At 49.2% G+C, this 23,418-nt stretch overlaps 10 protein-coding genes across 10 annotated transcripts; 5 read left to right on the plus strand and 5 right to left on the minus strand.

Moving 5' to 3' along the window:
* The first annotated feature begins 1,132 nt into the window (after nucleotides 1-1,132).
* On the plus strand, nucleotides 1,133-2,732 carry EI90DRAFT_3073417 (uncharacterized protein). The gene has a single exon (XM_039061438.1). The coding sequence runs from the start codon at nucleotides 1,169-1,171 to the stop codon at nucleotides 2,246-2,248; it is 1,080 nt and encodes a 359-aa protein (XP_038912123.1). The 5' UTR covers nucleotides 1,133-1,168; the 3' UTR covers nucleotides 2,249-2,732.
* A 1,228-nt stretch (nucleotides 2,733-3,960) lies between these two features.
* On the plus strand, nucleotides 3,961-4,836 carry EI90DRAFT_3129053 (uncharacterized protein; the record flags this gene model as incomplete). The annotated part of the gene is made up of 4 exons (XM_039064151.1): nucleotides 3,961-4,051; nucleotides 4,138-4,255; nucleotides 4,364-4,465; nucleotides 4,527-4,836. 4 exons carry the CDS (start codon nucleotides 3,961-3,963, stop codon nucleotides 4,834-4,836), a joined length of 621 nt encoding a protein of 206 aa, XP_038912124.1.
* On the minus strand, nucleotides 4,837-6,823 carry EI90DRAFT_3000080 (uncharacterized protein). The gene is made up of 6 exons (XM_039056307.1): nucleotides 6,536-6,823; nucleotides 6,394-6,473; nucleotides 5,963-6,301; nucleotides 5,724-5,891; nucleotides 5,285-5,656; nucleotides 4,837-5,196 (listed from the first exon to the last, which is right to left on the minus strand). Exons 1-6 carry the CDS (start codon nucleotides 6,672-6,674, stop codon nucleotides 5,077-5,079), a joined length of 1,218 nt encoding a protein of 405 aa, XP_038912125.1. The 5' UTR covers nucleotides 6,675-6,823; the 3' UTR covers nucleotides 4,837-5,076.
* Nucleotides 6,824-6,828: 5 nt separating this feature from the next.
* EI90DRAFT_2179828 (uncharacterized protein) lies at nucleotides 6,829-9,939 on the minus strand. Its single transcript, XM_039052660.1, has 10 exons — nucleotides 9,917-9,939; nucleotides 9,527-9,855; nucleotides 9,396-9,475; nucleotides 9,188-9,341; nucleotides 9,088-9,125; nucleotides 8,922-9,035; nucleotides 7,724-8,868; nucleotides 7,608-7,672; nucleotides 7,408-7,556; nucleotides 6,829-7,349 (listed from the first exon to the last, which is right to left on the minus strand). The coding sequence occupies exons 2-10, from the start codon at nucleotides 9,684-9,686 to the stop codon at nucleotides 7,047-7,049; spliced, it is 2,208 nt and encodes a 735-aa protein (XP_038912126.1). The 5' UTR covers nucleotides 9,687-9,855; nucleotides 9,917-9,939; the 3' UTR covers nucleotides 6,829-7,046.
* A 1,147-nt stretch (nucleotides 9,940-11,086) lies between these two features.
* Nucleotides 11,087-12,559, plus strand: EI90DRAFT_3073434 (major facilitator superfamily domain-containing protein). Its single transcript, XM_039061439.1, is given in 6 exon segments — nucleotides 11,087-11,311; nucleotides 11,374-11,531; nucleotides 11,597-12,092; nucleotides 12,155-12,209; nucleotides 12,239-12,441; nucleotides 12,452-12,559. 5 exon segments carry the CDS (start codon nucleotides 11,131-11,133, stop codon nucleotides 12,420-12,422), a joined length of 1,074 nt encoding a protein of 357 aa, XP_038912127.1. The 5' UTR covers nucleotides 11,087-11,130; the 3' UTR covers nucleotides 12,423-12,441; nucleotides 12,452-12,559.
* Nucleotides 12,560-12,715: 156 nt separating this feature from the next.
* On the minus strand, nucleotides 12,716-13,943 carry EI90DRAFT_3073437 (uncharacterized protein). The gene is made up of 3 exons (XM_039061440.1): nucleotides 13,641-13,943; nucleotides 13,322-13,580; nucleotides 12,716-13,260 (listed from the first exon to the last, which is right to left on the minus strand). The coding sequence occupies exons 1-3, from the start codon at nucleotides 13,794-13,796 to the stop codon at nucleotides 12,929-12,931; spliced, it is 747 nt and encodes a 248-aa protein (XP_038912128.1). The 5' UTR covers nucleotides 13,797-13,943; the 3' UTR covers nucleotides 12,716-12,928.
* A 2,193-nt stretch (nucleotides 13,944-16,136) lies between these two features.
* On the plus strand, nucleotides 16,137-17,477 carry EI90DRAFT_3146725 (uncharacterized protein; the record flags this gene model as incomplete). Its single annotated transcript, XM_039065450.1, has 6 exons — nucleotides 16,137-16,245; nucleotides 16,275-16,353; nucleotides 16,406-16,455; nucleotides 16,514-16,617; nucleotides 16,682-17,045; nucleotides 17,104-17,477. The coding sequence occupies 6 exons, from the start codon at nucleotides 16,137-16,139 to the stop codon at nucleotides 17,475-17,477; spliced, it is 1,080 nt and encodes a 359-aa protein (XP_038912129.1).
* A 26-nt stretch (nucleotides 17,478-17,503) lies between these two features.
* Nucleotides 17,504-19,331, minus strand: EI90DRAFT_3157068 (uncharacterized protein). Its single transcript, XM_039066094.1, has 2 exons — nucleotides 19,008-19,331; nucleotides 17,504-18,945 (listed from the first exon to the last, which is right to left on the minus strand). Exons 1-2 carry the CDS (start codon nucleotides 19,284-19,286, stop codon nucleotides 17,566-17,568), a joined length of 1,659 nt encoding a protein of 552 aa, XP_038912130.1. The 5' UTR covers nucleotides 19,287-19,331; the 3' UTR covers nucleotides 17,504-17,565.
* Nucleotides 19,332-19,342: 11 nt separating this feature from the next.
* EI90DRAFT_3073443 (uncharacterized protein) lies at nucleotides 19,343-22,065 on the plus strand. Its single transcript, XM_039061441.1, has 14 exons — nucleotides 19,343-19,498; nucleotides 19,562-19,584; nucleotides 19,641-19,679; nucleotides 19,734-19,762; nucleotides 19,814-19,896; nucleotides 19,947-19,974; nucleotides 20,022-20,043; nucleotides 20,107-20,171; nucleotides 20,224-20,253; nucleotides 20,308-20,747; nucleotides 20,805-20,853; nucleotides 20,916-21,018; nucleotides 21,073-21,164; nucleotides 21,217-22,065. The coding sequence occupies exons 1-14, from the start codon at nucleotides 19,410-19,412 to the stop codon at nucleotides 21,757-21,759; spliced, it is 1,635 nt and encodes a 544-aa protein (XP_038912131.1). The 5' UTR covers nucleotides 19,343-19,409; the 3' UTR covers nucleotides 21,760-22,065.
* Nucleotides 22,066-22,067: 2 nt separating this feature from the next.
* EI90DRAFT_3019192 (uncharacterized protein) lies at nucleotides 22,068-22,527 on the minus strand (the record flags this gene model as incomplete). Its single annotated transcript, XM_039057320.1, has 2 exons — nucleotides 22,068-22,094; nucleotides 22,183-22,527. The coding sequence occupies 2 exons, from the start codon at nucleotides 22,525-22,527 to the stop codon at nucleotides 22,068-22,070; spliced, it is 372 nt and encodes a 123-aa protein (XP_038912132.1).
* Nucleotides 22,528-23,418: the final 891 nt, after the last annotated feature.

Below are 23,418 nucleotides of genomic sequence, written 5' to 3' on the forward strand. Positions count from 1 at the left end.
GTATGCAAATCCGCAAATAATTCTCCGATCCGACACCGTGCTGGCAGCTGGCACTTGCTTGCACAACTCTCCTTTGGGATTCCATTTTTCGCAGTAAGTGATACTCAAGGTATAAACCTTCCCTGTGTATGGCCACCCTTGGCCGCTCACACCTCACTCCGCTTCTTACACTATACTTTGTATCGCGCTACTCCTAAGGCAGCTACACATTGTATTGATGCATCCATTACTTAAGCGTTCATGGAGAGAAAAAAAAACATATAGGGACCCAGAGTGCGTTAAAATACCTTGGACTCAACGAGTCGTGATACAAACCGCAAGGTTGGTAACCTCCGCGACGATCCATCCACCTATCTCTCCCCTCGGCCCAACATCAACGTTGTTAGACGGACATCAAGAGCAAGAAAGGGATCCAAACGACAGGAACAAAGCGCCGCAGATTCGATGTCTAGGGGCTTAGTGCCTTAAAGTGCCCGTGCTCCACCGACGTTGACATTAAACCATCTGTGCGTGAACTAACCCGCCCGCACCGAGTTGTGGTGCTCATGTTGCCGTTTGTCGTGAAAGAGCTTGAAGGGAAAAAATTAACCAGCGGCCGTTCCCTTATATACCCTTCAACCACGGAAGATGCCGGGGCCGCACCGGAACCAAAACAATGAGTTATGGTTGCCACATTGACATTATGCACTTGTGTTGCAGAATGTTTACCGCGTCATATTGCTCAATCGAAGAAGTGTGGGTATGCCGCAAAGTCGGTAGAAAACCACCAACGTGTGAGGATGCGCCTTAAGGTAGCTTGTATTGTGACGGAGTTGTCCGAATCATATCATATTGTGATATTGTGTGGTTACATAGAAACCACGTCCAGTACTTGGTCGGCATTACGCCACAAAGACGGAAGGTGGTGGGTGTGTATTAGAGTAGCTCACCCACGATTCCTGTTATTTTAGAGCATCCAACACGTTGCCACATGACCAGAAGAAGCCGGGGAATGCCGCCTACCACACTAACCAAAGGAAAAATCGATCATGGCAAGTCAGGATGGTGAGTACGGGAAGCTGTCACCAGTCCCAGTTTTTTCCCTACTTGCGATCGCTGACTTATCAGATCAGAGATGATTCCATTGTCCAAAGCACAAATATGCCCATTCGATGTGCAACGGATCATCATGTCTTTCCTTGCACGCCGGGCTGCAGCCTGTATGGCGTTATCTTGCAGGAATTGGCTATATGCCTCCAGAGAGCGACTCTATCGACTAACATCATGGAATTCAACGGATGAGTTGGGTACGGGGGAACTTTTGGATCGCACGCTCAATGGATCGGCAGAAATACGGGACTTGATAAGGTTCCTCTGCATATACAGTCACTCATCATTCCGGGTGGTGAGAAGAAGTCGGCCTCTTCCCCATTGGTTGACTTTGTTGCCAGCGAGTAATGTGCAACATGTCAAATTACAACTCTCGTCCACTCAATGGACATCATACGTGTTATCCCTGCCTTTCATAAGTCGCATTCACACACTCTCCCTGAAATTTAAGTACGAGATGGAAGGGAACGAGGTGGAAAGATTTGTGAATTTGCCTAATTTAAGGCGCTTATGGGTCACGTTCGAGTTCATCCCTCGGTACGGTCCGCTGGATCTACATCTGCATCCTCCCCTATCACACATAGGCCATCTGGAAGTTTCCAGTGGGGCTTTAGGCTATAGGGATATCTGCCTTCTCCAGTCCTTTGGGGCCGATGCCAACGTCGTCAGACTCTCACTTGAATACTACGTCCTGGACATCGATCAGTTATTCAACTTTGCACTTATTCTCAAATCCGAATTCAGAGCTCTCCGTCATTTTTCGATCAAGGTTTTTCAAGCCCTTCCATACCCAATAATTGATGACATTCTCCCGTGCCTCCCTCAGCTAGCTTTTCTTTCTTGTGGAGGTAATCTATACAGAGAGGGGGTGCTCCCGAATAACCTCTCTGAATTCCATCTATACACGGATGAATACGAAATCCCTGGAAACGTCTTGCGTCAGTTGGAAAGCAGCCAAGAACATGGCTCACCTTCTTCCCCTGGGCTATCGCTCCGTAAATTTGGCGTTTCGGGCCTAGCTGTGGTTGAAGAGGAAAGGGTGTGGGAGTTACGCGATAGGTGTACAGAGCTTGGTGTGGAGTTCATACACAATCGTAGTGGTCCGGATCCTATCTCAAGCTGGGATGACCTCGAGAATGATTGGTTCCCCGAGTGTTGACAGTCGAGAGTTGGCCGGAGCCCCTGTCACACTGCTATGGTACCAGCATGACCAGTACTTGTCTCCTGAAGAGTCACTAGCTCAGCGCTAGGGCCTCGGCATGGTGGACGGGTTGTTATACTATCTTGATCGCGCTTGAGCCAAGAATGTTGACTGCAACGTATAATAAGTTGCAATGTCTGCGAAGCCCATATGATACTATGCTCGTGCATATATGGTTACAAACTTTTCCGTAGTCTTCGTGTGATTTTGGGTTCCTTGTATTCTAAATCGATAACATGGGTGTTCCCATATACCTACGGCCACCTCGCATGCATGGTCGGCATGGCAGTCCGTTCGGATATATTATATTCTCATGCAGCATCGCATTACAGTGCTCAACTACTGGCTCCCAGTTATTCTCGAAGAAGTAGAGCGATGACAAATTGACCGGAGATCCCAAGTGTCGACGAACAGAAACTTCAGAGAAACTGGGGCGGGCAAGGAGAGGTCCCGATCGGTTTTCTTCCAGGGGGCAAGCAGTCTGGTGCTTGCCGAAGTGAGCCAGCGTGATGAGAGATGACTTTGTGCTCGCGGTGTTGCGGTGTCATGATCGACACGTAAACAGCTCGAAGCAATGCCGAGATCGGAGTTCCGCTCGATAGCCAAGAATAGGTGCCCGGTAGATCCGTTGTCACCGCATCCCACGGGTCACGGACGCGGAGAAACGCGTCCATCGTCACATGTAGCGTTACACGAAGGCTAACCAGAAAGAAGGGACCTTTGGAGTTCATTTTTAGAGCCCCAAGTATAAATGTGTTGTCAAGGCTATCCCTCCGTCTCTAGCTGTTATCCCGCTCATCGATCACAGAAAAAGGAGGCCAACTAAAAGTCCGAAGCGTGACATACAACAGCATGTTTCCCACGCTCCTTGCGATTGTGCGCAGGCTGTTCCGGCGAGCATAGCTGTTCTAGTTATGAGGCTGTAAGGGTGAGTTTTTCCACCCCGTGTCCATCAGAGGCTTCTAGTTTGAGTTTGAGTTTCCGTAATTGGGAGTTGAGATCATACCTCAAGACTGGGCCTTCCAGCCTCCTCACCTTGATCTGGGCACCCACTGCCATCCCATATTACCGTCATTCTATAATGACTGTTTAACTTAGTTGATGACGACAGAGCCACGAAAAGCGTGCAACCCCCAACCCTGATTCCTGTCCCACTGAATCAATTACGATGCTCTTTTCATGCAGGCGCCGCATTACCAGACGAAAGGCTAGAACCATTAGCCGTTTTCCCATTCGCGCGCAGCTGAAATCCTGTGTGACCGTCAGGGTAGCGCTGATCACTGCACCCTGAATACATAGTGGGATTCCTAACGTTTATCTGTCGGAAGACGACCTCCGCCCGCATCCTGGACTTGCCTTACGGCCTGTTTCTCACCTTGCGGTCTTCGATGCACTTCATATGGCAGTGTCACTGATCTGGACCCAGTATCTCAATCCTAACGCGGATCATGTCAGTGGGGATCTTCCCCAGTCCCAAGATCCGGCAGCGCCGCGTTGCGGCGTTGAATAAGCGGTTGTGACCGCCTTCGCTATAGCTCGTTGACTTATATACGCCAAAATGCCGCACCGCCTTGCGTTCACCTCACTACCTTCCACTGCGACAACCTTCACACCTGCACCTCGAAGAGTGTTGCACTCGTCTTTCTCTTCTTTCTTCTGATTTCCCCAGAATGTCGCGTTCTACCTACGTCCAGCGTACAATCCGTAACACTATAGTCTCCGAGAAGTCCTTCAAGGAGACACTAGACTCATTCCTTTATGGTGAGTATTCCAACTGCATGATGCACCGAATGATGGGGCGTTGTGCCAGGCTCTCACCAATGTCTCCCTTTCCTGCCTATGCATAGAACTTCGCTTCTTCCACCCCGTCCATGCCGATAAAATGATTGAACAAGCAATGGAAGCAAAGGACCCCAAAGTCTTCGACACATTGGCCGAAGAAGCTTCGGGGCGTTTTGGATACTTGTACGTTTTACATACTCTAAATGAATCATTCTTTCGTCCCTTGCGTTCTATTTTGCTTCCTGGGAAGGTCATTGACATTGTCGGAGGCTAATAAACCTTCTGTGAAAGGTCTTTCGGAGATCATAAAGTCCATCGATACCTAAACAAATTCAACCCAAACCGTCCCGTCCTCGAATCGCACGCCATCGCCCTAGGCACCTCTCCCAGAGCGTAAGTCGATGCCTTTACAAGCATTAACCTCACTTCTCCACTCACCCAACCATCCACACAGCTACTCCATGACAAAACACAATCAAGAAGCCACCATCAACTTCCCCCTCCGCATCACCGTAACCCAGCGTCCCAACGACGATCGAGCATCCGTAACCTGGGACCTCCCTTCTTCTCAAATCCCCAATCTCCACCTCAACAAAACCTTGGCAAACGCAGCTTTCTTCGTCGATGATAAATTCGAAGAATTGATCCGGTTTTGTTCTGGTACAATGGACGAGAAGAAGTACAAGAAGATTTTGTCAATGGATAAGGGCGCCAAAGTTGGAGCATGGAAGGATGCCGGGGGTCCGACTTTGAGCAAGCTGTAAGGCGAAGCACTGTCTCTGGATGACGTCTGAGTGGATATTTACATACGTTTCAACTCTAATCAATTGAATGTCGTCCATTGGGGTTTTTGCTTTTACTCGTACATCCATACGGTACACGAAAAGCGGAAGCTCAGAAAAGGGGACACATGCACAGCAACGGACGTATGGGAGTGGCGATATAGGTAAAAGGAGTGCTATCATCAACGCAAATGGCTACCTATGCGCTGGATTGTCCATCCTTCACACGTCATCTGGATCCTCTCCCGCTTGGAATAAAAAATTGGCGGCTAGTTCTTCATTCTTGTCACAAGCAAAATACGCTTGAATCGCGGCGCTTTGAGAGAAACCGAGTGCCATGAGCTGTGCATAAGAAGTAAGAGCGGGACGCAAGAAGGAGTCGGTCAGATTGGAAAAGTCCCAATATCTAACGAAGTGAACGTGAACATACTCTTTCGATGGCAGCATGTTCCTCTGGAGTGACATGAATCTGGGTTGCACCAGGGAAACCAGGGACGTGATCATCTCCCTCCCCATCATCACCATCACCGTCACCAGGAAGGGTCCCTCCAAGCAACTGGAATAAATCCTCTGGGTGAGCAGTCAACTGCGCCGCCAGCATTGGGTTGCTATTTGCCAGCTGTTGAATGAAGGGTTGTATGAACGCCGGATTCTCTTGAACTAAATTCCGAATTTCTTGGAAACTGGGTGCATTTCTCAGAGTGGTGATCTCTTCTGGAGTCAGCCGAGGAATGCGGTCGTCACCCATACCCCCGGCGTAGTTGTGGAATTGACCACGTTGCTGTGCTGCTTGCGCTGCTTCCTAGAGGGTTACATGGGGAAAGTGAATTAATGGTACGTCAATGGGGAGCTGAATGAAGGGGGCTCACGAAGAGGTTTTGTGGGCCGGGGCGCGTAGCGGGAGCTGGCCCTGGAAGAGCCGGCGTCGGAGCCTGCCGGGGAGCCGCTCCCGCAGATGCTAAAGGGTTCGCAGTAGGTGCGATAACAGAACGTGGAGGGGTGGGAGTAGCCTCAGCCAATAACTGCTCAGGGATTCCCTTCAATGAGAGCGACACACGTCAATTTCATGTAAATCAGATGCCAACCTCAACAAAAACGTCCAACCTACCGTCATAAGATACTCCACGGCACGGTCAGGATTATTGAAACTGGCCCTCAACGCCCTGACAACTTGCTCCCTCTCGAAGCCCATCTCCACAATGTTTTGTATCGTGCTTTGCAGCGCAGGACCGGAAATGAAGGAATCAGTTGAATTGAACCTTGCCTGAGGTTGTGGCGCTGGAGAGGTAGCAGGGACTGCAGGGGTCGAGGTCGCTGGAATAATCGCATCAGTCGCTGGTGGGGCCGCTGCCGTTGTTGTCGGCGGCGACGCAGCAGCGGGTGCAGGGGCCTGGGCGGCAGGAGAAGCCACTGATGGCTGAGTGGATTGTGCGACCGAGGGCTTAGGCTAATCCATCACCAAGTTTACCGACGAAAAGGCGTGTCAGACCGATCGAGAGATGGGGTGAAAAATGCCAGTGCATGCAACTGGGGACGCACTTTAGACACCATTAGTACCAAGAAGTCTTTCTCCTTAAAGTTACATGATTCAACGGTCTTCGAGTCCGGCAGTATCTTCCCTGCATGTCAATCACGCCCTATCGAGTCAGATGGGGTCAAATCAGTTAGGAACCTCACGAACCGGAGTAAATAATCTTCTGTGAGGTAACAGGATGCCCTTGAAGCTCGTTGATCTTTTGTTTCAAGTCGCCCACCGTATCAGATGGTTCTGCCTCAAGGGTGAACGTTTGCTGCTGCACGGTCTTGAAGGTGAGTTTCATCGTCGATCCTAACGGAAATCTAGATGATCGTTGGCTGTTATACCAAAGATACTATCTCCGAGTTGTTGCGCGCTATGACTGCGATAAAACACCTCAATGGACGCGTCAGTCAACAGTATGGATCCTCGATCCCAGTTGCTTCCGATGGCTTTATTACCTGAGCGTGCGTCGTGACATCAGGTCTACTCATTGGGTTCAGCACTGGTGGAACATTTTCCTATAAGCTGTAGCCTAAACCTGTGATGGGGAACCGCTGGCACCAATTTCGTGATTCCAATATATATGTCCAGGGTCAGTCCAATGTAGCGACAACAAAGCAAAGTGCAGAACAAATCGCGAATAAATCAAGAATACATAAATCCACCATAGCCTTCAAATCCGACTCGACAATTCGGTAATGCTCATGCTGTCCATGTGGTCAGCCTGCTTTCCTTTGCTTTTCTGGATAGACTTGAACGATTCCAATTGCCAGTCTGCATTCATGTCCCGCGATGCGAGCGGTACGCGGTCTATCCGCGTCATCTTGGGGGGTGGCGGCGCTGAGGCATCCTTTATGACGACATGCGAAGGAGGTGCATTGGTTGGCTTGACTGCCTTATAGAGATCCAGTTCGTGCCGCAGGCGAGCATTTTCCTCTTTCACGGCATTTCGCTCCCATTCGGCGGTAATTAGGGTCTAACGAGTTGCTCTAGTGTGAGTCCGACGTTGTGTGACATACGTGCAGAATACCTACCTGCTTGATCTCCGACATCTCTTTTCTGAGGCGATCTACGTAATAGATGCGTTGATTGACGTTTGTGTGACCTAGAATCTGTGCATTGAATTTGGAGAGGTGCTCTGCCTCTTCCTCCGCGAGGACATTGCGTGATACGAGAATGTCAACTGGGGCGACCACTCAGCTCCCATTTCACAATGCAACGATAGCCCTCGCACCTTGTTTTAGCAATGCATCATGAGCTTCCTGGAACTTGACGCCGTCATTGAGTGAAGCTTCCAAACTGAGGTCCGTGGTCATCAGTCACTTCCATCAGAGAACGATCTGAACCTGCCTTGCGACATCGTTCAACAAATTCTTCTCCGTAATCTTCGCAAGGGCAAGCATGTCATTTAAGGTTTTCATCTGGAGAGCGGTGGCTGCCCTGGCGCGGTCACCTTCGGCTATTTGTTGGGCTAAGCACTCTTCTGCCTCTCGTGTTCGTCGTTCGTGATCTTCATCGCGCAACCGCAGTTCTTCGAGACGTTCAGCTTGTGCAGAGAGCTGGTCATCTTTTGATGCATTTGAAGTCTCAAGAATATCAGCATGCGCCTCCAGAGAAGCGAGTCGAGGGAGGATGCATGTAACGGTGGCATCGACATATCTCTCGACTAGTTCCGTGGAGCCGAAGAGACCCTGGAGAGTGGAGAGGACCTCTTTCAGGACGGCCAGGCAGTGCTGCGAGATGAGCTTCTCGTTCCTCGCGTAAGAAACTTGCGCATCGAATTGGTGTCGGTTGTATTCATCCAACCCCTCCTGAACCGACGCCTGCATACTCTGGATTTCCCTCAGGTCGGTTGTACGACAATCCTGCTCGCTGAGTTCACGACATGACAGCCTTAGCTGCTGAATCTCCTCATTCCTCATGTCTAGCTCGGCACGTAAAAGGGCGTTAATCTCTTCAGCATTCCGAATCATTTGAGCGAGCTCGGTTACTTGACCAGAACGATCCGCATGCTTGCGCTCGAGTCGAACAACCTCCACCTCCTTCTGGGCATGAGAAAACCGAAGCGCACGATAAATATCCATGGAAACAGAGCGTGAAGTCAAGTCGCTGTATTTTTCTGCCGCCTGCCGCATAGCTAACCGTTGGGCGTCGATCTCTTCGTTCAGGGCTTCCAGGGTGGTTTGAGCGGCATCCCGCTCTTCCCTGGCGGCGAATACTTCCTCCTGAAGGTGAATGTTCTGCTGAGCAGCATTCTCCGCCGACGAGGCGGCTGTGTCAAGTTTTGATAAAGCATCCTCCAGCTTTTTCCTCTCAACACGTAACGATTGTTCTAAGTCGCCTCGTGCCTTCTGCTGTGCAACCGATGATTCGGTGTGCAGCTTTCTCTCCGATTCAAACGACGCTCGAAGTGACCTGAGTTCGGCTTGGAGATTGGAATGTTCTTCATGCTGTCGATCAAACTCAGCCTGGAGCTTTTCGACTTGCTCCTTGTACTTGAGATGGATTAACATCTGCGATAGGTCAAACCACGAGACCTGCTGCCCACCTGACGCTTACTTTCGATGTGGATTTCATGAAGATTGTCCAGTTTCTTCTGCAAGGTCGCATAGTTCCCTGCTCGTTCTTGGAGACGCGTTACGGCCTCTTCAGTCTTCTCGAGCTGGAGAACGTCAATACAGGAAGGCACGGATTTAGGAAGGTATGGCACTCACCGAAACCCTTAGCGTGCTTTCTCTCTGGGCTGCCAAACCTAACAAGGAGAGAAGGACATTGGCACATTGATTCGGTGGAAGTGTAAATCGCATATCTCACGTAGTTCACGTTCAGCTTGAGACGACGATGTTTGAAACGCTGCCCGCTCCTTTGCAAGTTCGCTATTCTTTGCCTCTAATCGCGATAATTTTTGATCTAGTCTTTGTATTTCGCGCGCATGCTCTTTCTCTAATCTGGACTTGAGGGCATCGAGCTATATGACCGTATGAGAACACTGGTGACCACGGGCCGAATGACGCGGTGTTACTTGTTGGTGGATCACTGCCGACGATATCGCCGGCTTAGAAATTGGTCGAGGCTCTAGGTTTCCTAGGTAAGCATTCGGACCTAGGAGAATTACTGTAAGGACTCAAGCGACGGCCTTGGAAACATCCATACCTGGCCCATCTACAGCTATTTCCTTTGAGAATCTGTCCGTCTTCTCCAAAAACGCACCCTTCTTGTGTGTGTTGGCATCAAGATCTACCGTATTGTACGCGCAAGGACCAGGCACATCATTTCGCTTTTCAGGTTGGAACCGGGGTCCTCTAGAAAACATTCGAGAATAAAGCCGGCGGAGGCTACCACGGTATGACGGGACCGTCAAGGCAGACGCGATAAACAATCACGGTTTGTTGTGGTTTGTTTACGTGTCTCCTGTGATTCGCCTTTGGAGCCTTGCTTTAACATAACGGAATTTCTCCAGACGGTGCGAGCGGAACCGAAGCCTGATATTGTTTTTTAGCATCATGCATGGGGTCCTGGACTGGAAATAAAAGGTTCTCTTACATTTCCTCACTCATTTTAATGTGGGTACTTCGTGAGATTGGTGATGGTGAGTCAGTCGTGAAGTATACGAAGGTTGCAGGATGGGATTATTTATTACATGCCTCATCCAACTTGCTATGCCGCAGGCTATCCAAAGCGATGGGTGGAGTGATTCCTACGTTTAGCTAAATGCTGGAAGGCAGAGTCAACGTCATGAACAACTATATAATGAATTTGAGATGCGATGCATCTCACCTCACTCACGCTTCCTATGACAGCTAGTGCAGCCAATATGGGGTCTGGTCGGTTTCATGGTTTCACTTCAGCAGTACCGGCTTGGACCTCCCCGAATACAGCCACACACGGAAGTTGACGGGAGCGCCTATTACGCAAGGGGAATAAGCGAGTTGCACAAAAAGTTAGAATTGGTGATGGTTGTCTGATGTTTCCAAATATGGTGTAAATTAAGCTCCCATCTCCGCCGTATGTCACCCACCGTTGCTCCGACATCATGGAATCTCCCGCTGTCCGAATAATTCCCGGGGAGTCGTCGGCCCCTGCTTTTTCCTCTCCTTGATTGTAATCGGGCGCTCGGATGAGTCACCCCATCGGTGGAATATGAAAATCTAGGCGGGAGTACTTTTCCTTCCCCTTCCCTTCCCCAACCAGCGCTTGTCCTTCCTTGTGTTCGCACCTATGGAGCATCAGCCGCAAGAGACAACGCCTCTTCGATCTCACCTGGTAGCCGAAGATACCACCGCCTGGGACGCAGTGGGGGATTTGAAACAGACTCCCCTGCCAAAGAAGCAGCTTGCGATACTGTTACTCCTTCTATTCTCGGAGCCCGTCGCTGCGTGTTGCATATTTCCATTCATTTCCCAGGAAAGCCACTCAGCAGATTACTAGCGTATTAGTCTAAATTTACGTTATTTGCAGCTTGTGGATGAGCTAGGTATAACACATGGTGATCCAAAGGCAACTGGATACTATGTTGGGTTCATAGTGAGTTGTCACCGCTGTCCCATTCACCATTGACCGACCTCTTCCTCTTCAATTTTTTTAGGAGTCGCTGTTCTTCATTGCTGAAGGTACCCACGATCTGTTATCAGTTACAAGCGAGACCACATGCTCACCTCATACTGGCAGCTCTTACCGTGCTCCAATGGGGCAAAGCCTCTGACAAATTTGGCCGTCGTCCAATTCTCCTTCTTGGCCTTCTAGGCCTCTCATTATCCATGATATCGTTCGGTCTCTCTAAGACATACGCCCAGGTCATCATAAGTCGCTCAATTGCAGGCTTCCTTAATGGAAACGCTGGTGTCGTCAAAACAATGATGGCTGAGATGTCTGACGACACAAATCGCGCTATTCTCTTCACGTTCCTCCCTGTAGCATGGATCTCTGGATTCACCATTGGTAAGTGTTTCCTCATCTATGGTGCAAGATACCATCTCCTGATGCAACCCCCGAATGGTCAGCCCCCTTCATCGGAGGGTCGCTCCAACATCCTGCCCAGCGCTTCCCCGCTTATTTTGACCATCCCTTTTGGAGGGAATACCCGTATTTCCTTCCATGTTTGGTTGCTGCATCTTTCCCCATCCTTGCTTTCTTCATAGGAATCATGTTTTTGAAAGAGGTTCGTCCAACCGAGAAAGACGTTCTTGTCTACTCCTAATTCAATCCTTCCTTGGCACTGTTTAGACTAATGAATCCGTGCGCCGCGTACCAAGAGGAGCAACGTATGGGTCGGTTCCATCGGATGATCGCTTTGAGTCGACACCACGCCATCCATCTACTCCTAGCCTTCGTGAAGCGATGACCAAACCTGTGGTCATTGCCATTGCAAATTACGCAGCTTTCGCTATAATTAATATATCATTGTTCGCTGTCTTCACGGTGTTCCTTGCCGTCCCTCTTCACGCTGGTGGTCTCAATCTCCCTCCCCAGGTTATCGGGAATATTCTCGCTTCCCTCGGTGGAGTCAGTGGCGCTACACAGTTTCTCGTGTTCCCTAGGGTACATAAACGATTCGGCGGGAAGAAAACGTTTACCTTCTCGGTCTCCCTCTCATTTCTGCAATTAGCTTGTTTTCCGATTGTACGTGAAGTTACACTAATCTATCCTAGATCCTGGATCAAGTTCGCTATCATTGGTGTGATGATGGTTATATGGTCGATATATGACATGGGACTGGTTCGTTTCCTCCTTCATTCCCATACCCTTATGCTAACCACCTCACGCTCAACACTTCTTGGGTAGGATCCATTTTCTTGTTCATAACCGCTGCTTCACCATCACCATCCCTTCTGGGACGGTAAACGGTGCAGCCCAGACGATTATCAGTTTGGCACGCGCATTTGGACCCGCTGCGGCCACAAGTTTGTTCGCTCTTTCAGTAAAACATGATTGGCTGCGAGGATACGGAGTCTTCTTGTGCCTGAGTTTGGCCCCTGTCGTGGCGATTTGTCTGTCAACTTTGCTGCCGAATGGCGTGGAGGCTAGGACAAGTAGGGATGGAAGTGCTTAGAGTCGGACTCTCAGCTGGAGATCTTGTTTGCGTTTTTGTCAACAATGTATCACGATCGCATAGATACGGAATATCTTAGTTATAAGTAGAGTGAAGCCGTGGTGCTGATGTGCGGCCAATACATCAATATGATGTTTGACTTGACATTGGTAAGAGGTTCGTCTAAGGAATCGTTGGTCATGACGTGGACGCTTCTTGAGCGATTTCAATATTGAGTTTTTGATGGTTGGAATGACTCCAAGAAGAAATACAATACGATATGCACAACCGCGATGCATTAATTATTTATTCATGCCGAGAACTGTAAATTACGTATATAAACCTCGGGGTAGCTATACAGCCCATTTATCAGACAATAAGGGGCAAGCGGGGGAATGGTACTCTAGTATACACCTTCCGAGACCGCTGCGCTTAGATCTCACTCCATTTGCCACGGATAGGAGAGGGACAGTCATCGAATGGGCAAGAAAAGGGCACACCAAAATCTGAAATCCAGAGCCTCAACCTCACCAAACATGCGGTAGAACCCTATATGGGACCTTCTTCGTATACTCCTCCCATTCAGGCCCAAATGTGCCCTCAAGCATCGTCTCTTCATTCTTGATTCGTGGGGCTATAACATTTCGATGAGCGATACGAATGGCGGTGATTCCCGAAATGGTCAAAAGTGTTGTCCCTAGCCAGCCGGTTTGAGTCAAGGTGGTTCTGAGGCCAACAATTCTTTCAGCCAGCTCGCTTGTAATCATGATGATGGTGCCGCTGCCAATAAATCCGTAGAGCCCAGTATAACTTGGATTGCGCACGTAGGCGTAAGGACCATCAGAGATCAGTTTGTGGCCTAATAGTCAATCATATCTGCGTTCTTGCACTATAGAGAAAAACTCAGACAGAATACTGACCTTCACGTATAGAGAGTGTGAATGTGAAAAATTCTCCGAGAGTGTGCATCGCCCAGAGACGAAATGCACCACTCGCAACGAAGATAGGGAAGCTCAAGAGACGAAGACTGGATGCGAGGGATGAATATTTGTGGGCAAGCGATAAACCAAGGGGTAGGTTCTCAAGCGTTCCAGGGCGTACGACTAGGAAGTACGGATGAGTTGGGCGCGGCATCAGGCAAAGACACAGCTCCGTGAAAGTGAAGAGGAGGAAGGAGTACTGTGAATGTATGGGAAACCAGCGTCAGTGTCGCGAAGGGTCGAATTCCCGGTCACTTACTTTCATCAGGAGTAACCTAATGAACCCACTGGCACCTTGGATATCATTTTGGACTCGGTCCTCCTTTGTGAAACCCTTATTTGGGTCCTTGAGGCAGAAATAAAGTAGTATGTTGCCGACAATCAAGCAAGCGCTTTCAACTAATGGGCTTTGCATGGCCAGTAGTCGTAGAGGTCAGGTAAGACGCAACGCAGCGCTACGCTTTTAACGTTCGGCTCACTTGAAACGTCTTCCTGCGCGCGAGAGATGGAGATCGCTCCACTACGATTTTCCGACTCTGATCGTCTTAGAACTTGTTTCTAGTCATTGGGAAACATCACTTATATCGCGGACCACTAGCCAGCCACCGCGATACACACGCATTCATAAAGCATTTCAATATAGGGGTGTATGTAGGTCCGTTCCCGTGACGGTCCGACTGGCACACTCCTGATGTAGGAACCGATAGGAAGCTAGGGTCACAAATGAACTTGAGAATGGTGAAGCCCATGGGCACAATGCCCCCTGAAAAACTTCCACGTAAAACAGTACAAGATTCGCCAGCATCGGAGCTAGTGAGATCTCTACGACTACGGAAATGGGCCGACCTAGATACTATCGAGTGGACAATCAGCGGCCGCAGGTGAGCATTTATCCGAAAAAGCCCCAGTCAGAAGGCTTGCCAGTGCGGCAATTTCCTAGAATTTTTCACGAATTGTTACAACTGGAGGGGTCAGGATCCCCGAATGCAATGCAGGTAAGCCAATACGTTAGAAGATACTTTGATTTCCGAATCAATTGAAGACGTTGGGACTGATGGCATCAATCTGCGCTATCGAAAAATACCGCAGCACGTTTTTATGCTATTTTGCTGCGGAAGTGACCATCAAGGAGTTGGATAATGCACCAGCTTGGATGATAAAACCCTAGATGCATGAGGTGGTGCTCGACATTACTTCATGAAAAGAGTATCCTTTGATGTAGGGCCACAGAAATAGGGAGTGGGAACGAAGTATGATGCACCCTCGGTAAGCAAGACGGCCACGGATGGATCTGGAACCGAGGCCGGGAAGCAGTCCCGAAAAAAAAACGAAAGGTTGTTCGGTTCCCGCGCCGTTCGCACGGGCGGATGAGCTGAGAGCGACAACAGCTAAAGTCATTTGTACCCGGTAGATTGTGGTATATAGGGATGGTAAAACGAGGCAATAGTGTGCCAATGTCACTTCGGCCAACTCCGTTGCAATACAGCCGGTCCGTTCAAGTGATGGGAATACGAGGCAAAATATAACGTCTATGAAATATTTTGAATGGAATAAAAGAATTAATTATTCCTAATATATGACCGGAGTGCCATAAGCCGAGGAGAACAACGTCGAGAAGGGAATGTATACCCGCTGAGAAAAGGAACTCAATGATTGGATGTTACCATATGCGTGATGTCCAGGACCACTCCTTTACCCCAAGGGATAACTGCGGCAGCCGTTTCGGAGGTAGGTGGGGGTGAGGGATGTCCGCGTTCGATGTAGCAGACATCTCAAATGTGCGCTTCAATGAAACTCATGCCAGTATCGTGAGATGAACGAGCGCCTCCACACAATGCCATATTACAGATGAGTTTACTGGCGCCTTGTAGGATAATGGGGCTTGAATGAGCAATGCTTTCAAGATGCGGGTGGGTCGGGAAAGGAGGTGTTTGAAATACTCCAACCTTGTATTTACATTATGACACCACACTGATGGTGTCTCAGATCCTTAACAAGGGTTCCCGTCTCCCGAAAGGGGAAACGCGACGGAAAAAAGGCGGAGGAAAGCACGGAGTGAAACTGGCCATGCCGACATGTGACCAGTGACTGACTGTATCAGCGAGTTCGAATATTAGAGCTCGTCATGCTGACTGCTGTGCTAATTCCAAGGTGGTTCATGGGGTGCCCCCTCGAATCATGTTATATAGTCGAGTCCGTTTCCTCATAGTAGAGGGAAATGACATTGTTCTTTTCCGCGGGTTCTGCTACGTTAGAGGCCGGGACCCTGCCTAGTGTGAGAGCACCCCAGAGGCTGCTTAGTGTGGTGTCCAGCACAGCGGAAAGAGCTGATGAAACCAGGTGTGCCACAAGCACGGAAAATCCACGGTGCCCCTAGACTGATTAATTTGCAACGAGTCAACGATCTTAGGTTATCCGGTATCAATAATCAAAATCCTGATGTGATAAGCGCTTGTTGGTGACCCAGCGCTCCAACGCGCGAGCATCGCAGTAGAAAGCAGCGCCAAGATCGAGACCTTTCTCAGACCAGATTGTAGTGACCAAGACAGCTTATAGTGATTGCACTCGATTGCCTTCACTCCCATGCTGTCGCAGTTGGAGTGCGAGCCCACCTGGCATCAAATGAAGTTGATACAAGAATATTCATTGATCAAAGTGAATTGATGTGGCCACGTCGCAAACAACAAATGCAAATATCAGTTTGACCTTATCCTCCCTCCCAGTATCGTTCTTGCCACACCTCGCGATACCTCACATGCCTGTCGAGAATGAGAACGATCGTGGAAGTCATAGCCATGAAGCTGAGGAGCTCGTCACCACAGAACTAAATACCGGAGGTGCCTGCAAAATCGACGGCGGTTATCGTACATGCGCTCTGACTTCATCCTTTTAGGTGATCGTGGTACTCGCGCCACTATGCTAGGATTCTTTGCCAATCTTGGACTTACTGGCATAAAAGGAGCAGCTGGCTGGCACGTCTTACCAACTTGCCACGTATTCGACAATGGCTAAATGTCTCCGCAGGTACCTGAACTCCGCAGTGTTGTTAGCGGATGCTGGCCATTCGTTAAGTGGTCAGTAGCAATTATCAGTATTTTTCTACTAACTCCTTTGACGATCTCTATCCCGCAGACTTAGCGGGCGACATAATCACACTCTTTTTCTACACATTTTCCCGGAGAACACCTTCCCCGAGTTATCCTTACGGCTATGGAAAGTTCGAATCTGTAGGGACAGTGAGTATAAGCATATAAGCAATAATTCCCTGCTTTGCCTGAAGACGCTGCTGCCACGGCATAGGCAGTGGTCTCCATATTCCTACTTTTGGCAGCATTCGCGATCGGTGGTCACTCTTACTCGCTTCTTGAAGAATCTATCCCATTCCTGCGTGCTCGTATCCCCTTTCCGGCGTCTTCTGATTCATCATTCAACCACCCTTTGGATTCAACAACAGATCCAAATGCGGCTTGGATTGCAGTCTTCAGTATATTAATCAAGGAATCCGTTTATCGGATCATGGCCTCTATCGCCCGAACCGAAAACAGTCCGGTATTATTGGCGAATGCACTTCATCATCGAAGCGATATGTATTCGAGTTTTGTTAGCCTTATTGCGATTATTGGCAATTGGGTATTCCCAAAATTACCATTCGATCCGATAGGCGGTAAGTGCCACCCGTGCCCTAGCATTTCTTGCACTCTGAGAAGAATGGATTATTCCAGGTTTACTTGTGACCCTTCTAATTCTTCACCAAGCTTTCGAACTGTTGGGCGGTGCATTATTCGAATTAACTGACAGAGCGCTGCCGGCTGGAGACCTCGAGCCGGTAATGAATATTATTCGCAGTGAAGTGAAGGACTTCAAATCTGCTCCGCCACATGGTCCGGAGACTCTCAAACTCTTGGATCCTGTAACTGGCCTACGGAGGGGCGCAAATCTTTTTTTGGACGTGAACATTGCAGCGTTGGAGTCTGGAGAACAGTCGCTTTGCCTCCGAGATGTAGTAGAATTTGAAGACAAGTTGAAAAGGCGGCTAAGATCCACGAAAATGGCAGTTAAGGATATCAGAATTCGATGGGAGATCTACTCGTCGTGATGTCCTGCAGATTCGGACGGATCTGGATGCGAACATGTGTGTTTTATTACAATCCTTTAGTATATAAAAGTTCGGGTGAGACCAATCTCTAATGATTAGTTGGACTAAACAAGCCAGAGGCCAATGCATCTTGCCAAACTTCTTCAACCCATACTATGCAATCCAAGATCTCCTTCGTAATTTCCCCCAATCCTTCAACTAGGGCATGATCCTCAAATCCTTTCACAATTGGTAGAGGGATGGTTTGGTCCAGTAAAGGTGCTTTATAACTATTATCTTGTGCTTTTCCGACGTGTCTGCCTGTTCTCAGACGCAGTGGTACCATAGAATGCTTCGCTCCTGATTGGGACGCAGGCTCCCGAAGGGAGACTATGTACTGATCTATCGCATCCGCCACTCTTTTCATAAACAGCTTGAAGACTGGGTCTTCTGCTCGAATGATTCGTCGAACATTGTTTCTAATGCGATCTTCCTCACTCGTTGAGAGATTTTGCGGTCCTGACGACGCCCCGTCGTTTAATTGGCGAAATCTTGCCACATGAATAACTTCATCCTCTAAGTTCACCAACTTTGTTTCCGCTTCTGCGTATCCTCCACGATCGATTTCAGTATTGAGAAGCGTCCAAACTCTGGAAACAAACGTAGTCTCTGAGGGACCCTGTGCTTTCTGTGAGTGAGCAGCATGATTTCTTTGTTGCGCTTGGGATGATGTGGAGGGAAATGCAAAAACACGAAGGCATGCACATGCCACCAGAGCCTGGAGGAGGTTCTGAATACGGAATAGTAGCGGCGATGAGAGCAGGAAAACGGGAGGCAGAATGTTGGTGGGTTGCTCAGGTGAAGGGGCTAACGCTCCCGCTTCCGGAGGCATCTCAGTGAAGGGAGGATCATGAACTGAGATGGAGATGGGAGTAGAAAGTGAAGATATAAGCCTCGCTATCCATCGTAGTGGCTCCGAAGTTGTGGTTGGAAAGCTGACCCACTCCCGAAAAGGTCTACTGACACCTAGAGAGCCACCGTAGAGTCTTAGAACGAGTTCCCGCTCTCTCCTTTGCGCCTCCGCCCTCACAAGTTGCCTCATGTCGGACTCCCCCAGCGAAGACAGCCTGAAGTGATGGAGATCAGATGTCATTTCCTCTATTATTTGGAATATTGAGCGAATAGTTGATACAAGGAGGTTGGGGAACTCCCTCTCTGACACAGGATTGTTAATTTTTCGAAGCAGTGAATCGATCTCGGGATCTCTCGCTGGCGCACAGCGTTCTCGAAGCTCATGGAGAACCACGCGTGTCACGTTTATACCTGACATCAGGGGGGACGATGACGGGGAAAGAGGCCGACTCAGAGTCATCATAATTGGGAGAGTCGATGGGAGAACGGGTAGCAGGACTGCGTGCATGTCCCTGTAGAGCTGGCTCAGACGACTGATAATGGTCCCGGAGTATTGAGAAGACAGAGAACTAATAGCCTAGGGGACCCATGACATTAGGTGACACCGCGGATCGGAGAAGGATGATCGAAGCCCCTGACCTCCTCCCAGAATGCTCGTGTGACCATGTGTGCTACTTGCTGCTCCAGGGACGTGGTATCACGCGGAGTCCCTTCACGAGGTGCATCGGAGAAAACGGATGCAATGCTCTTCCCTGGTGGCAAGACACGTTCGGGTCGAATGGCGAGGAGATGAAGTAAGTATGCGTCATTAAGGAGAGAGTCAAAATTCCCAGATTCTGGGAGCTTGAAAGGTGGCCTCCATGGTTCTACACCAGGAAGGTTATGCTCAAAGTGAAGGTGCTTTAATTTGTCTGCCATTACATTAGAGTGTGAGAGGGCGAATGAATAAGCGCCGGAAATGACGTGAGCGTTCCCATCACCTGATCGGTCTCATCACACTGACTGTGGCGCAAAGCAGAAGGGACGCCCAAGTTAACTTGGATGTCATCTAATGTAACGAACCCATCTACTGTCACATCTTCTGCAGTGTCGCCAACTGCGTCGCCTCCAGCTGGCCAATCGCCGTCACAGTACGTTTTTGCAGCCGTCGCCGTCGCCGTCGCCGCCTAGCCTGACGCGTGTCACTCTCCCAGCCCTGTGGTCGCCTTCATAATAGGTTGTCTGAGGCTAGCCAACCCTATTAAATGCATAGTTGACAACGTCTGGTTGTAGGATTCTCTATCATAATCATCGCATCTCTGCTGAATGCAGGTCTGGAGCCTCGAAGCCTTCTTCGCCATTACGATGCTCATTTCTCCCATATAGGTGGTTTGAATATAACCAAACTCGACCATGTTAGTGATTTCATTTCTTGACATGAGCTGCAGATAGAATGTCTCTGACAGGTACGGACCATGGCTCTCCCGAAAGGCTCACGGCGAAAGGATTACCTGCGACCATTATGGGTAATCGGAATGCTTTTGTACATGTGGGTGCCCGACACACCATTATAGCCTGTACATGCTCATTCTCCCTCAGCATGTCACAATTAATTGGATCCAGTCTGGTATGTAGCCTCCCAGCCCTGTTGGTCGTCATATTGATCATTGACAGGCTCTTGACTACATGAGAGCTGGTGAGTCGAACGTCAGATTTCCTACATGCATGTAAGAATTATTTATCGTCCCTGTTCATTCAGAGTATGTCGCCCCACTGGGGTCATCCTCTCTGATTTTTAATTTCCTGTTCGCGAGCGCTTTAATTGTACGTTAGCTATGTGAGCCTAACTGCACGTTTGACCAATTATCTATTTCAGGGCACACCCATCACCATCATGGACATATATGTGAGTCGGATTCCAGCCTTCCTGATCTTTCCTTGAACGTGTTTCTTTCCACAGGGGACAGCAGTTGTTATACTCGGGGTCATAGGGATTGTAGCTTTTGGATCAATCAACTCAGGTCTCAAAGAGGACTTTTCGTTAGGCCTGCTTGCTCATTTGTGGGCAAGACCAGGATGGATTGGATACTTCTTGCTCATGGGGAGTGCTATCATCGTCCAATATATCTGCAATTCACAGCTGGAAAATGTTTACCACGCTCGCGCGGAAGTATCTGTGCTACCTGCTCATCGCATGCCAACACCAAGAACTCCAGAACCTCGCGGAGTTTGGGCTAAAGCTAAGACGAAATGGGACAGCGCGATGGAAACATTGAGGAAACGTATGGAAACTTGGACTTCGGATAGAGATGACAAAGTTATTGCTTGGACTCTTGGCATTGGTTGGGCATGCAATGGCGGCGCCATGGCTGGCGCTTGCTTGGTGTTTGCCAAAGCCACGTTGGTATCTTAGCCTAGTTTGGTAAAGCGCGTCTATTGACTTGGTGGTGGGTTTAGTGTCAAATTGGTATCCGGATCTTTGAAGCACATCAACACTGGAAACCAAGTAAGCCGCAATCATCGCAATCATCGTGTTCTGTTGGTCATTCATTCTGTTATGTCTGCTAGTTCATTCACCCTGCCGCCTTCGTTACGTTCATGCTTCTTGGATGTACCGCCATCTTCCAAATCATATGTCTGAACCGGGCACTAAAGATTTATGACAGCACTCGTATGTCATCCTGATCTCACACCTGATTTTTACCTCAATCGGAGCCAATTTCAGTCGTGGTACCTATGTTCTATGCCGTGTACACCGCTTCCGGGTTCCTAAATTCACTTATATTTAACGACGAAGTCGACGCTTACAGTAATTGGGTTCGTTCGGTTCCCTTCTTTCATGTAATCTTCGTTGACTTTTTGGCTTCAGATACTCTTCGCAATTTTTGTTTCCATCGTCATACTTATCGTCGGAGTCATCCTTCTCACGAACAAAAAGCCTGAACCGAAAGCCGCAGCGCAACAATCCACAATTTTAGGTCCGGTCCCACTCAACGTTCGCCGCGGACGTCGCAGGCCTAAGAGTTCCGAGCCGCAAGTTGACTTGCAGGACGATGATGATAGGATAGAAGAAGATGATGCTCTAAGAGCAAGTGATGACGAGCAGGAGGATGCTGCTGTGTGGCGGATTGGAGAGGACGATGACGAAGTAGATGGGGATATCAGCCATGCACACGAAGTGAGAGGATCACTGGGCGAGGGACCGACGGTCCCACCCGTTGCGCATCATGAAAACGAGGCACAACGCCTCGTTGACGTAAATGTGGAAGGGAGTACCCACCAAACGACGGCCCATCCGGGTGTCCCAATGCGGGCACCGTTGCCGACGTCAAGAGGGACGAGTTCCCCTGAAGGGGACCCTTTTGCCGACTGGGAACACGCAAGCACTAGCACTCTTCTTAAAACTTCGTAAAGCACCCATTGTGCATACGGCTTGTCGCTGTGTGTTTCGTACTTTATGTAATATCGAAACGAACCAACTCGATTACCCTAAAACGAGGTCACGCAAGGGTGGTTGGACCGCAAGTAGAGCAGTGAGATTAAGGCTAACGAGTGCGTATATATTCGGGGTACATTAGGTGTTTCGGCTATGTGAAAACGAGTAGGGGAAACGAATCGGATGGCGGATGGGATTAGAAGAGTCCAAGAAAGCATTGTCGTAAGATGAATCGGCAAGAGAGAGCTGTGATGGTGACGCCGGATGATACGGTTCACCAGCCACTACTCCATCGGGTTCGTACTGCCAGCCTGTGCATCAAATGGCGTAAAGGAATACCGATCGGCCGATTTTTGAGTTCGTTCATAAATTGGAAATGAAAAAAAAAAAAACGCTTACCTGATGATCGCCACCCCGGTCCGCTCCTTCCCTGCAACCACACAACCAATCGGTCCACCACCGCCCATTGAACGGTGGATTTACGTCATCTTCATTCTCATCGTTATCGACTCGAGATTTGTCTTGAGACATTTGTTGCGTGTTTTCCGGAGGCCGAGTTACCACACCTATCGTTGGGGGAGGAAGGCCTAACGGTGCTGGAGTGGGCAAACGGTCGAATACACGACCCTCTTTACCCTTCCCCTTTGAGGTGATATTTTGTAATTCCTGTTCCTCAGTCAAAATCGGCTCAGGCGAAGAGGTACGAAGGGTGCTTTCAAAGGGGTTTTCGGACGTGGAGGACATGAAAGCTCCACTTGTGGGAGTTGGTTCAGGGTCCCGAAAAGGGTTGCAGAAGATTGAGACACAGTACGAGATAACGACTGAGATTGGGCATTCAGGGGATGTGATTGAGATCGTGGTTGGGACTGAGAGGAAGGCGTGATTGTTGCGGCGGAGGAAGCAGAAGCAATGGAATCTTGTGAACCACGTGAAGAAGTGTGAGCGTGTCTGCTTCGTCGTCTTGGTATGGGTTTGACGGGTCGCGAAACATGGATTGCTGGCGTCGTAGATGTGGTGGGTGTGTTTGGGGATTCGGCTTGAGGTATATACGCGTCTTCGTCGTTTCCGTCTGATGGGAGGGGTTGAGAACCGGGTGCGGGTTTACGCTGCTTGGAAGACCAGAAGAGCGAACCACGCCGAACTATGCTCCTTGAGTGTGATTGGCCATCACCGAGAGGTAAAGAAGTCCGTCTCCAGAAATTATGGAGGCTCGACTGTCCCGTGCTGCCTTCCTTCGTGCTTTCTCTTGTAACTCCCATCGTTTGAGATGCTACAAGAATGTCGCAAGATTAGTCCCATTATTCGGGAAATAAACGCGTCAATAAGAACAATATAAACTAAATCCCCACCTCCGAAACCTTCCGTTCCTCCTTTTGCTCATTAGCTAGCGGCGGATACGTCCCAATGTGTTCCTCAATTGCGTGTTCCCATAAAGGATCCGTTGCTGCGGGCGTGGTTGTTCCATTTTCCATGCCATTGTCAGAAATTTCTTCGTACGTCGCTTTTCCCTTTCCCTTCCACACAGATGATCTCACTGGAGACTTTGGGGGGGGGTAGGGGGCGGAGGTTCAGAAGCCGTGATAGGTTCAGTTTCCTCAAGTGATGCTGCTTCAGAGTGATATCTTCATGACTTGA

This window comes from Cantharellus anzutake (genome assembly GCF_015039405.1).
Source record: "Cantharellus anzutake strain C23 chromosome Unknown EI90scaffold_54, whole genome shotgun sequence".
Taxonomy (NCBI): Eukaryota; Fungi; Basidiomycota; class Agaricomycetes; order Cantharellales; family Hydnaceae; genus Cantharellus; species Cantharellus anzutake.